Raw genomic sequence first — 13,211 nt, forward strand, 5'->3', positions numbered from 1 at the left:
CCATAGTTATGTTTCTCGGGCATCTAGCTTTGGCCGATATTTCTATTTATACAGCGCTGATTACCTTTCTATTCATGCACTAATTACTTTTATCTATTGCTTGATGTGATCTCTCACGTTCGCATGCCCACCCAATGTTGCCGATTGAAATCTTGCGTACATCCATCCTACTCCATGATCATTCTGGTCGTCAATCACGCTTGCATCGATCGTCCACCTTTCCTTTTTATTGATCGCCTCACCCGCCTACATCAAGCCAGCCAGCGAATCGATGTGTGCTCCTCTCCATCGCTGGTGGACTCATCGCTCCAATTCCAACCTCGATGTCTGGCTGGTGGGTGAGTGAATGAGCAACTTTGCTTCTCCATCTTCCTCATCTTCGGCACTCCGGTGGCCGTGATACTGATCCAGCAGTGGCTGGGAAGGCTGCATTTGTTTTTTTTCTTCAGGGTGGTTGGTGCGTAATCTGAGAGCACAGGGGGCGAAGATATGGCTGCAGCAGCGGCGGTCGACATGTTGGTTACCGGGCGTGCTGCCACGCCGTGAAGGGGCCCAGGTACGCGCAACTCCGTCCGCTAGAGTATTTATTTTTAACCCATATATGCATTTAGGATGTTTGGCGGCATCTGACCACGCAGTTCGACCTTCCTAAGCAATGCTGCAGGAGATCTATGGGAATCTGATTTCAATAATATCATTAATTATGTTATATATATATATTATTTTTTTGTTGCAGATGATAGAATTAGTATATAGTACATACGAACCCTATGTTGTGTGATGGAATCAAATTTTTGCCGAATTTGCTTGGCGCTCGAGATGAGGAGCGAAAGAAGTTTTCCTATGCACCACACTTGGATTCTAAAGGAGGCAAAAATCTATAATGAAGTACTTGTATCATTATATGAGAGGCGGTTCAAGTCTTCTCAAAATAGTGTCTGCAACCTCGTACGAGTCCGTCGATTCGACGGTTTTAGATTAGATTGGGTTAGTATGATATACTAATAAATAAATTAAATTTAGAATTCTTGATGCAATCAAATTATTTTTAAATAATTGTTCTTTAAACATGTGCCTGTGCCACATGCATCTCTACTAGTGACAAAAGATAAAGTTGCAGACATTCCACGAAATGAGCAGAAAAATCCATAGCATGTTTCAAATCACGGACACAAGATAAAGTTGCAGACATTCCACGAAATGAGCAGAAAAATCCATAGCATGTTTCAAATCACGGACACATCCATCGTACCAGCTCCACGCTTCAAATCATCAGCCCCATTAGGCTTGCGTTTTTCTGATGCTTCTTCCCAGTAAGATGGATGGCGAGCATCTGCTCGCTGTTGCACTGCACCTTGCAGACCTTGCAGAAGGTCATCACCTTGTGCTTCCACACCTTCCCTCTGTGTTTCTTGCCCCGACGATGCTCCTCGAACATAAACTCATTGCTGCACTGCACATTGCAGACTTTGCAGAAATATAGTGACATCATGTGCCGCGCCATCTCCGAGCTCACAACGACGCTGTTGCTGCTAGAACCGTTCAAAGGTAGTTTACCCCAAGCAGAGGGTGGTCCTAGGTGCCCATAGCTCATTGTCATACCCTTCCTTTCTTCTTGCTGCAGGGCACGAATCGTTGTCTGGTGACTTCCACCATTGTTGCTTGACTCCAAGCTTGCCGCATTTGACCGGTGCTGCTGCCCTGCGAAATGCTGCTGTAAGTTGTGCTCACTTGTTGCTTCCACCTGGCAGACGGTACAGCTCCATCTCTCTGCTGGTGACTGTGGTTGCTTTACTGGTAATGTTATTGACGTCAGTTTCCATGTCTGTGAACGTGGCCTGGGCTGGTTTGTCTGCGTGTTTAACACGCACTTCGATTAGATCATTGTTAATTGAAAAAGCAAGGGAAGCTACCTTGGCACTAAGAACAATAGTATGCAGTTTATGTGGAACAGTAAAATGGACGATCCATGGAAAACAAAGAAGGCAAACTTTCTCAACAAATCCGTGTGTACACAGAGTTTACCAAACAGAAAAGGTCAAATCTTTGAGGACATCTTAATTAGCAGCCTTGTGAAAGTGAAGTTAACAAATGTAGATGGAATAAAAGAGTTAAAGACCAAAGGAAAAGAAACATTACAGTAAGGTGCTCACCTCATTCGACTCTTGCTGTTTGCTCTCCTGACCTGCCTTGCCATCAGTCGAGATGAAGTTCAGGGCGCGATCTATCTTGGCCAGCTCGGCCTCGATGATCTCCTGGCGAAGGCGATCCTTCTGAAGCTGTGCCTGCAACGCGTCCCTAATCACCAGAGTCGAATACCCTCCTGCACCAGTCACGCATAGTGAAGTTCTTCATGGTCAGTCAGCACGAAACATAACATTACTAGATGTACGCAAAAATAAAGCCAAGAAACACAAGAGTGGTAGGCGTTGCATAGGTACGGATTCGCTGGCATGGAAACACAAGAGTGTGCGTGTTTCTGACAGAATCCAAACTGCATGGATCAATTCTTTTTCTGTTGTCGTCTCACAATGCAAGAAAGCCAAGTCCACGGAGCAGAGGTAGATGACTAGATATGGCGACGAAAGGTGTGCGTACCGTGCGACGGAGGGTCGCGGGAGCGGCGGCCGTCGCTGGCGTCGCCGTCGGCCGCGGCGGTGGCTGGGCCCCGGCGCGAGAACTCCATCGTGATCGCCGGTCGACGGCGAGGAGAGCGGAACGAAGAAGAGCAGAGCGAGGCAGAGGGAATGAAGCCGTTTCGGTGGGAATGGCTGGCGGAGGGCCGGCCGCCGCGTGGATTTAAAGGCCGCGGCTGGCCGTCGCGGGCTCGCAGCGCTTCCCCTTCGCGTGCTCGCGTTTCCACAATCCCACATCGCGCACGGCTCACCTCCCCACGATTCCTCTCCTCGTTCATTCACTTCCCTCGGTCGATCGCGATCGTACAGGAAAATGAAAACCACGCGCTTGTTAATCAGAGCAAGGTAGCAGGGCTGGAGGTCTGGAGCCGGATAGCCGTAGATCAAAGCCACGGCATATTTGCAATTAAGCAAGTTGTTATGTACAGTTTGAAAATGCACTATTTTTTCTAAGAAAAATACCCTAATTGTCATGGATGTGCAGTGCAGTGCAGCATCGACCGTATCTATTTCTGGACAAGTTTAAAGTGCTGGAATAGTACTGCATCCTTGACTATCAGTGTATTTTTCAACTTCTTTTCAAAAATTGTAGAACAGATGGAAGTACTGCAAAATAACATCGTGGCATGGCATCCCGTAGCTGCATGTAGTGTACATTTTTGGCATATGTATCGCATTGTACATGAAGTCGTGCCATGTTAACCAAGCCATTTCAGCTAATGAAGGACGATTGCAGTCGGTCCAAAGAGATGAGTGGTTAAATTGTTCTTTCTTTTTGAAAAGCTTGGTTAAATTGTTACAACAGCATAGCATAGGAGCTCCATAAGTGGGCCCACCGTCCTACTGTACAGCCTCCCTATTGACAGACATAGTAAGCCGCTACTGCATTTGCTACTGCATTTCGTTTATGCGCATCGAGCCTTTTCTGATGGTGAGCAATCAACTTTTCGCTGTTGAACTGCAGATCTCGCAAAAATTCAGCATTTCCTGTGCCTCCATGTGTTCCTTGTTACAATGGTCTGCGAGCATACCCTCGCTGTTGCACTGCTCATTGCCGACCTCACAGGAATACAATGATGTCAGTTCCTCCACCTTCTCTAAGGTTGAACTATTGCTGTCAGAACTATTTGAATGTACTTTGTCATCCACCATCGGATTACTCGATTTCGCATTCTCACCTTCCCCCTGTAGAGCTTCAATCTTCTTTTGGTGTTTCCTGCCTCTGCAGTGATGAACAAATTGAGATTCAGAGTAACATTTTGCCTGGCAGATACCACAATCCCATCCCGAGGGTGGCTGTTGGTTCTTGGCAGTTTGTGGTAGTAATTTTTCCATATCCTTGGCTTCCTTATTTAGAGCCTGGATATTCAGTTGGTATTCAGAACCAGCATGAGAAATGCTGCAATTCGATCCTGAAGCCTGCTGCGCATGTTGTGGCACAATGGTTGGAGGCACCATGGCTTCTTGCGATTTGGGCTTCCAATGCATGTTATTGATTTCGTCTAGAAGGGCCTCAATTTTAGCTAAAAGGTGCCTCAAGTCTGATTCACGAGCACAGTTAGCTTGGCAAATGCTACAACTCCACCCTGGAGGTGGCTTCTCCGCATGCTGTGGTGTATTACTCTTGTTAAGCTTTGCTTCCTGCAGCTCAATCTTCTTAGCCACGCCTTTACTCTCCACATGCTGATCTTCAATGTTCTGTTGGTGTGTTGGTCCATTCACATGCTCCTTCAGGTCTGATTCGCTGGAACCATTGACCTGGCATGTACTGCAGCTCCATCTTATTGAGGATATTTTCTGCTCAGTAAAGGAAGAAGATTCTTCCATTAATTGTGCCTTCTGACTAATGACCTTGTTTCTCAATTCCACAGTTGCTAGATTTGACCTGTGCTTCTGCCCAACACAATGCTCTTGAAAACTGTGTTCACTGGTTGCTTGCACCTGGCAAATGTCACAAGTCAATTCCCAATGTGGTTTCTTAACTGGTATTGTTATTTCCGTCATTTCCCATTTCACCGAAGGCAAGGTTTTCTTGGGCTGTATGGTCTGTTTATTTGACATGCAGCAAGCAGTTTGATTAGACCACTGATAACTGAATGGTAAAACCAACAAAGGTAAACTTGCTACTAACTTATATGCAGTTTGATTAGATCATTACCATGTGGAACTATGAAAAACAAGGCATGTAAACTTGCAGTCAAAATATGCACATACAAATCTTACGAAATCATTGATGTATCACAGCTTAACAGTGCTCTGAAGATATAATAGTTTAAAAGCAAATGTAGTCATATAGACGCAAAATAGGTAACAGATAAGGGTAAAAAACAGAACGGATAAAGTGCCCACCTCACTGGATTCTTGTAGTTTCTGCTCTTCAAGTTTTGCATTCTCCTGACCTGCCTTACCATTACAACAAGGTCTCAAGCATTCACAAACATGGTATTCCATGGCAGGCTTCCCAGACTTCAATTCTACACTCCCATGCCTCCCATTCTTTTTCTTAGGATCATATGTCTCATCCACATCAGCATAATCTTCTCGACTGACGGACCATCGGCAGTGTGGTATGGACTCCTCCCTGAAGGTGAAGGGAACTGGCTTTGTCCATTCCACATCATCAGTAGAAATACCATGACGTGAATCGTTGTGCAGGACCATAGCGTGCTCTATCTTAGCCAGCTCAGCCAGGATGATCTCCTGGCGAAGACGATCCTTCTGGAGCTGTGACAGCAGCGCATCCCTGATCACCAGCATTGGATCTACTGCACGACGAATCCTTGATAGTCAGTACACTGTACACAATACATCACCAAATGAACATCATTCAACAACGTCAGGCCATTAAGAAAAATAAACATACTTGATTCGGCAGCTGCCCAATTGTAGATCTAATTTGAACTAGCACGGTGCTCCAGCTACGCAAAGGCTAAAGGTTGGAATGCCAGTTAAAAACGAATTAAGTTGCTATTTTTTAAGAAGAAAACACAAACAGGATATGCCGATGTTCAACTGAGCTATGTAACATACTCCAGTAGGCAAAACTTCAGAACCGTCCTATGCTAGAGATTACATCAAAGGCCCAAGAACCTGCTTCTTCGATGGTAATCGGGGTTTCACTTTCTAAAGGGGCGTACAAGATAGGTGAAGATTCTTGGATTGTTGCCTTGTTGGCACGGAATCAAAAGAAACGCTTGCATCTGAACTAGAGACTGAAAAAAAGAACCCCCTTTTCTGTCCCTGTTCACTCTCAGGAACACGAGCGCGGAGATCGACGGCGGTGCTACGAATAGGTGGGGCCACGCTACGTACCATGCGGAGGCGGAGGGTTGAAGTGGAGGAAGCGGTGGCCATCGTCGACGCCCTCGTCGCCGCGGCCTCTGCGGGCGAACTCCATCGACCGGCTGGGGGAGCAGGCGAGCAGCGCGAGGAAACAACAGGATTTTCCTGTTCCGGTGAGGGCCGTGAGGAAAGGAAGCTTGGGACGGGAAAACGGGAAAGGGTGAGCGGAAGGAAACAAGGAAAAAAATCCACTTTTAGTCATTCAAGTATTGTTCAAGTTGGGAGTCACTTTCTCTCGAACTCTCTCGAGTCTCGGTGCTACAGTTGACAAGAGCGAGTGAGGGTGATTCCGTTGTCCTGCCGGCGGGAGCGCCGGTGGCCCTCCGGGCCTCGGATCGGATGTGTCGGGGGACCCGTGTCTCCTCGTCCGGCGGTGTACAGTAGGTCCTAGTTTATCTAGGTTTGTGTGTTCGGGCGACGCCGGCGAGGCGGAGGCGGCGGCGGCGCTGTGGAATAAGTCCCTCCGGTCTTGTCCCCATTTCGGCGGCGTTATCTCCGGCGCCGGCGAGAGGCCTGTGAGGGCGGGGTCCGACGGAGCTGGCTGCCTTGCTGCGGCGAGGTTCTGTCCAGTTGTTGGAGGCTCCGATGTAGGAGTTGGCTCACCGGTGCTCCATCCAGGTATGGGTCCAGCGTTGGTGCTGCTTTACAGGGGGATGGCGTATGGGATGAAGGATGTATGGTGGGTGGATTGGCGCCTGGTTCTCGCTGTTTGCCGGCGTTGGGTGCTCATCCATGGTCGGAGTAGCTTGGGGTGCGTCCCCGGCCGATGTGCATCGTGGGTGTTTTCCTGTTGCGGCTCACGTCAAAGCCTTTGTGCGATGAAGTTGCTCCAGACTCTGGTTTACTTGCTGTTCGTCTCCGTCTCCGGCGGCCACACCAACGATGGAGTTCGGCGATGGAAACGGATGGAGAGTAGCAGAGGCATCAAAGGCCCTCTGGGTGTTATAATTTTTGTTTGTTGTAGGGTCCTTTGTGCAAGTTTGGGTGGACAGCTGTCCCTTCTGTACCCTTCTAGTACAGGCCTATCTGTGCTGTCTTTTGTAATGTCACTTGTTGGTATAATACAGGTTTGTTGTTATAAAAAAAAGTATTGTTCAAGTTTGACTTTGGTTACCCAACTCCAAAACTGAATATCTTTATAATTAAAAAAATTAGGTATATTTGACCATCAAACTATCAAAACCATTTATATTTGACCATTCGACTGTTTTGAAAGGTGGTTTCGCTGAGGTGGATGACATGTCGGCTCATTTTCCTCTATTCTCTCTCTGTTTCTTTTCTCCCTCCTCTTTGTCTCTCCCGCGACCGCGCCTACGCGCTGCCCAACTTGGCTGTGACCTGCTCGTCGGCACTGGCTCGTGTGCACGTCGACGCAAACCATGCCTACGACGCAGGCGAGGCATAAATTGCGGCAGTGACGGAGCGAGGGCCGCCTGCGGTCCCTATCCTCGAGCGTGCCATCGTCGTCGACCAAGGCCTGGGAGGGGTCTGACGGGCCTGCGGTCCATGGTGGCGGCGTTGGAAGGCGGCATGGTCGGACGGTCTGCACTCGGGTTGACTCCCTGTGCGGCATCACAGCACCGCCTCGGTCCGCTCCAGTCGGCCGCGCGCGGCGCCGCGTCTTGGCCCCCCTCGTCGTCATCGTTGTCTGCTCCAGCTCTATTCGTCGCCGCGCCACGCCCCGGTCCTCCTCGTCGTTGTTCCCAGCAGCTTCGGGGCCGCTCATCTCGTAGCCGTCACCGGCCGTTGTCCCTATCCTTCCTCCTGTGCCGGCAGGTGGAGGGGTGGCTGGCCGCGCTGGTTGGGAGCAGCGTGACGGGAAGAGGCAGCGGCGCTCGTGGCCATGCTGAAGAGATGAGCGCAGCCGGAGCTTTAGGCGGTCCGGCGCCACGTTCCCCGCGGCGACGAGGTTTCCGGCGAGGCCGTAGAGGAAGGGAAGAAAGAGGGAAAAAAAGAAAAACAATACCTGACATTGTGGGCCCCACTGCCATGTGTCAGCCACGTCACCAAAATCAAACTCAGGCGATAGTTGAATGATAAAAAATAGACTTTATCCAGGGAACAGTGACAAGTTGACGATGACGGGTGATTTCCGTTTTCCATTTACTAGCTTCTCTAGATTTAAGCTGTCCACACTCATCATACTATATGGATTCTCTAAATAAAATATTTCATTCTGGTCACTAAGATTCTCTCCTCTATATTCAGTTCTTCTGCACCGTCATCCTCCATATTCCACTCTATATCAACTGCCAAGCGATAGGATCCACACCTCATTCTTTATGTTTCCTCACTCCCTCCTCTCTCTCTCCCATCCCCACCCGTGGCGCCCCTCTCCTGCTCCCTCCGCCGTCTTCCACCCGCGCCGCCCCATTTCCCTCCGCCAACTGCTTCTCCTCCCCACCCTGCGGCTCCTCCTCTCCTCCTTCTCTCTTTCTCTGTGTCCATGTCGCGGCCCTCCTCCGTCCTCCTCGCTCACTGGCGACTTGTCCACGCGGCGGCGGACAGCTCCTCGCGGCGGCCCTCCTTGCGCTCCAGCGGCCTCGAGCGCCACCGTGCCGGATAGCTGGGCCGCAACTGCACGCGGTGAGGCGGAGCTGCAGCCCTCCCCGCGGGCTCAACTGGCGGCAGCGGTGGCCCACTCTCCTCCTCCTCTCTCAGCGGCCGAACGGCGGGCCTTGCACCGCGCTGGCTTGTACAGAAGGAACGAGGAGGCCCCTAAATTCGCAGGATGGAGGAGCCTTCGGTAACATCCCGTAGTCGATAGAGGATGGGTAACGTGGCCTTGTTTACATCCAAAAATTTTTTTTTCCAAAAAAACGTCACATCAAATATTTAGACATATATATGGAGTATTAAATATAGACAAAAAATCAATTGCACAATTCACTTATAAATTACGAGATGAATTTTTTGAGTCTAATTGTGCCATGATTTGACAATGTAGTGCTACAGAAATATCTACTAATGATGGATTAATTAGGCTTAATAATTTCGTCTCGCAGTTTACAGGCGGAATTTGTAATTTGTTTTGTTATTAGTCTACGTTTAATACTTCAAATATGTGTCCGCTCTGTTCGGCTAGCTGTGGCTGGTGGTTAGTGCTGATTTGTTGTGAGAAAAAAACACTGCTGGCTGGTTGGCTGGTGTTGGTTTGGTGTGAGAGAAAAATACTGTTGGCTGATTGAAGCGAACAGAGTAAGGAGGCAACGGCACGCCCGGCCCCAGACATTCCACTTGTTCAATGTTTTTTTAGTAAATTGCACTCGTTATACAACACCTTGTGTGACTGTATCACTTTAGTCCAACAAATTGTAAAAACCCGAATAAATGCATGAACTTGTCAAAAGTGTGCATCTACGATCACACATACACCACAAAAGCGTATTTAGGCTACAATCTTTAATGTGGAGAAGAGGGTGGGACATAATACAAATACGCGCTGGCTAATGGTGGTTTTTGCCATGTGATGATGCTCACGCTATCTATCTGTCCAGTTCGATCCGTCAATTGCACGTTACGCGTGATCATATATCTGTTGTTTGCTTTTTGTGGCCACTGTTGACAGTATGAAAAGAATATTATAGTCACAACAAACTATATTAATTTCTCATTAAAAACTGTGAAAAAAACTAGTGACAGTACTAGAGATTCATGCCTAGTCCATAACAATCACACAAAAATATTGGAGTATTCTTGAGATTCTTGCTGACTAAGATTGGCTAGAGCGTGAGCATCATCACATGGCAAAAACCACCATCAACCAACACGTATTTGTATTATGGCCCTCCCTCTTCTCCACATTAAAGATTGTGCCCTAAATAAGCTTTTGTGGTGTACCTGTGATCGAGATGAGCCATTTTGACAAGTTCATGCATCTATTCGTGCGTTTTACAATTTGTTGGACTAAAGTGATACAGCCACACAAGTTGATGTATGACGGATGCAATTTACTCTTTTTTTTTGAATAATACTTGTTCAATGTTTTATCCTGTGTCCCTCATACCATGAATTCGAGACAGATGGGGACCAAGAATTTGCTGATGTAGCCAGGGAGTGGAACACTTCAACTCACTAGCTACCAAAGCTTAAAGTAGTTCGTTCGCAATCAGTGCTCACCGTCTGATGAAGTACAAACTGATACACCAACCTTGCAAAGACTGATATATTACCGAGAGATGTTCCTACTGTCCTCATTTAAGTGCTCCCAAGTGCATCCTACGAGTATTTCTTGAAAATGATTCTCTAAAGTAGTAACAGTTTGGTAATCCTGTATATCATGCAAATATTTTAGGACTGGAACATAAGAGCACTGGTTGCGATAGAGAATAAGGAGTTAAGGACAGTTGCATTCAGCACAAAAAATGATTGATTAAATTGTTAGACACCACAGTGTGATCTGAATCAATTTCATAAAACCACACGTGGTGCCGGCATCTTGCTCTACAAACTCACATTTAACACCTAGAAGAAAAATAAATCCCTATTAACAGGCAGAAGATAGTTCCATTTTATTTATTTGCATTGAGATTTTTCCGGTGCTTCTTCCCAGTACAGTGGTGAGCGAACATTTTTCTGCTGTTACACTGCAAATTGCAGACCTCACAAAAGTTCAGTAATTTCTGTTTCTCCAAGTGTTCCTCCCCATTGCAATGGTTTGCAAGCTGGCTCTCGCTGTAGAGATCCAAGTTGCAGACCTCGCAAAAATATGTTGCCTGTTTCTCTTCTGAACTTGTACTCTTGCTGCAAGAACCATCTGAAGATATTTTATCCGCTGGATTCATGTTACCCGGTTCTGCATCCTGGCCTTCTACCTTTACAGCTCCTCTTTTCTTTGGGCGTTTCCTGATTCTACGGGAACTTGCAGACTGAGGTTCAGAGCAACATGACTGGTGATCAGAACCAGTTTGACAAGTGCTGCGATTCGATTCTGAAGTCAGATCTGCATCTTGTGTCACGTTGTTTGGAGGCAACTTAGCTTCATGCGACTCGGAATTCGTTGCCATGTTATTCATTGCATCCAATAGGGCCTGAATCTTTGCTAAAACTAGGCTCCCCAATTCTGAATTAGTGGTACAGTTATCTTGACAAATGCTACTAGGTGGCTTCTCTAAAGGTTGCTGCACATTGCTCCTGTGACACTTCGCTTCCAGTGGTTCAGTGTTCGTTGCCTTCGCTTCCTGTGGCTCAGTGTTCTTTGCCATACCGTCACCTTCCTGACATTGTGCTTCAATGTTTTGTTGATGTATTCTTCCGCTGAGATGCTCCTTCAGATCTGCTTCACTGGTTCCATTAGCCTGGCATATGCTGCAGCTCCATCTTATTGAGGATGTTTTCTGCCTTGCACAGGAAGAAGATTCTGCTTTTGTTTGTGCCTTCTGACTAATGGCCTCGTCTCTTGATTCCAAGGATGCTACATTTGATCGGTGCTTCTTCCCTGCACAATGCTCTTTTATGTTGTGCTCCGTGTTCGGTGTTCCCACCTGGCAGATTGCACAACTCCAGCTCTGGGGTAGCTTTGTTTTTTTAACAGGTATAGTTATTCCTGTTAGTTCCCATTTCAGTGCAGATGACGTCTTCTTGGGCTGTATAGTGTTTGACATGAAGTTTGATTACAACATTGGTATCAGAAATATAATGATGAAAGAAAGGCTAGTAAAGATGTTAAGTTATATGCATTTTGATTACCCCATCAGGAAGCGAAATTGTGAAAAATAAGCCAACTAAAATTTCCACTAAAAGCTGAATATACACAGTAAAAAAACATGCATAAAGGATAAGATGCTCACCTCATTGGATTCCTGGAGTTTCTTCTCATCGAATGCTTCATCCTCCTCCTCTGACTTGTCATCGGAACAACAGGGCCTCGAGCATACACAGAATCGATCTTCACTGGCAGGCTTCGACTGCACACCCCCATGCTTTACATCATTTTTCTTCGGGTCATCGACCCCATCCACATTGGAACAATGTTCTGGCCATCTGAAGTGCGGCATGAACTCCTCATTGAAGGTGAAGAACAATGGCTTAGGCTGTTCCACAGAGGCAGTACGAGCAGCGGAGCGCAGAGCCATGGCACTCTCTAAATTGGCCAGCTCGGCCATGATGATGTCCTGGCGGAGCCGATCCTTCTGGAGCTGCAACAGCAACGCGTCTCTGATCACCAGCATGGTGTCTCCTGCATCTGCCTTGTCGAATTATTGATGTCAGCAGCAATAAGAGCATGAAATGAACAGAAAGGACCAGTTTTGCCCCATAAGATCCCTAAGATCATAGAAACCCCAAGAACACCGTAAAAATGCCGGCCCTTTATTTGGGTATCACACTACTTACTATAATAAATAGACTGGACGTTCGTCGAAAAAAAAATAGAGTGGACAGTGGACACTAGATAATGTCAGTGAAGGACGAGTAAGTAATGTTTATTTGACGAAAAAGAGTCTTAATGTGGTAGTAATCGTGTACTCAAAGTGCCCAGTACCCAGGCTGAATCTTCACATAAACAGTTCAGAACTGCAGCACCCAAATTACCTACAGTTCCACATCTTGCCATGTTGACCACTAAATATCGTCTTGTTAGCAGGCGCAGAACTTTGGTTATGGTACCAGCTGCCATGGTCTATTATCTCGCTATATCACTATCGGAGCTTCGAATGGATATTTTTTAGAAGCTAGGAAGGCAGGAAGCCGTAGCTGTCAACGATGTTAGCAACCGCAGTTCCAAAATTGGGTTTCTAGTTCCAAAAGGCAAAAGCACACGCAAGGTGCACGCAGTTACAGATTCGCGTCAAAAAAAAAAACCGAAAAAGATCTGTGTATTTCTTTCCTGAGAGACTCGGCCGCGGAGGGGGAGAGGGGGATGGCGCGCGGCGGCGAGAAGTGTCACGTACCGTGCGGCAGCGGAGGGACGGGGTAGGGGCAGCGGCGGCTGCCGTCGCCGTCCTGGTCCGCGGCGGGGCGGCCCCGGCAGGCGAACTCCATGGGCATGGGTCGGCCGGGGGGAGCAGAGCAGTTTTGGCGAGGAAACGGGGATGGGTTCCGCGGGATTCCGGTGGGCGCGAGCCAAGGCGGAGGGCGCGCGCGACAAGGAAGTGGCCAAGTGGGGGCCGGGGCGTGAGAAAGCAAATAGCAGCAGGTGGGAGGAAAAAGTTGGGTCGAGCGTTTGGTGACGCTGACGAGGACGACGATGCTCGGAGGGAGGCCGCGCCGCCGACGGTTTGCTTAGCGAGAAAG

The 13,211-nt window shown here is 47.8% G+C and overlaps 3 protein-coding genes across 5 annotated transcripts; all 3 read right to left on the reverse strand.

Moving 5' to 3' along the window:
* Positions 1–1,176: 1,176 nt before the first annotated feature.
* LOC120695350 (zinc finger protein 385B-like) lies at positions 1,177–2,686 on the reverse strand. Its single transcript, XM_039978624.1, has 3 exons — positions 2,644–2,686; positions 2,154–2,323; positions 1,177–1,852 (listed from the first exon to the last, which is right to left on the reverse strand). The coding sequence occupies exons 1-3, from the start codon at positions 2,684–2,686 to the stop codon at positions 1,265–1,267; spliced, it is 801 nt and encodes a 266-aa protein (XP_039834558.1). The 3' UTR covers positions 1,177–1,264.
* Positions 2,687–3,386: 700 nt separating this feature from the next.
* Positions 3,387–6,301, reverse strand: LOC120695673. 3 transcript variants are annotated; one of them, XM_039978895.1, is made up of 4 exons: positions 5,949–6,301; positions 5,500–5,565; positions 4,986–5,401; positions 3,387–4,682 (listed from the first exon to the last, which is right to left on the reverse strand). In XM_039978895.1, the coding sequence occupies exons 3-4, from the start codon at positions 5,391–5,393 to the stop codon at positions 3,576–3,578; spliced, it is 1,515 nt and encodes a 504-aa protein (XP_039834829.1). In that variant the 5' UTR covers positions 5,394–5,401; positions 5,500–5,565; positions 5,949–6,301; the 3' UTR covers positions 3,387–3,575. The 3 variants fall into 3 exon arrangements, with proteins under 3 accessions (XP_039834829.1, XP_039834827.1, XP_039834828.1); XM_039978893.1 differs by lacking the exon at positions 5,500–5,565; XM_039978894.1 differs by lacking the exon at positions 5,500–5,565 and having other exon boundaries at positions 4,986–5,431.
* Positions 6,302–10,307: 4,006 nt separating this feature from the next.
* Positions 10,308–13,099, reverse strand: LOC120695674. Its single transcript, XM_039978896.1, has 3 exons — positions 12,869–13,099; positions 11,768–12,162; positions 10,308–11,563 (listed from the first exon to the last, which is right to left on the reverse strand). The coding sequence occupies exons 1-3, from the start codon at positions 12,963–12,965 to the stop codon at positions 10,490–10,492; spliced, it is 1,566 nt and encodes a 521-aa protein (XP_039834830.1). The 5' UTR covers positions 12,966–13,099; the 3' UTR covers positions 10,308–10,489.
* Between the last annotated feature and the right edge of the window lie 112 nt (positions 13,100–13,211).

The sequence above is a fragment of the Panicum virgatum genome, chromosome 2K (genome assembly GCF_016808335.1).
Source record: "Panicum virgatum strain AP13 chromosome 2K, P.virgatum_v5, whole genome shotgun sequence".
Classification (NCBI taxonomy): domain Eukaryota; kingdom Viridiplantae; phylum Streptophyta; class Magnoliopsida; order Poales; family Poaceae; genus Panicum; species Panicum virgatum.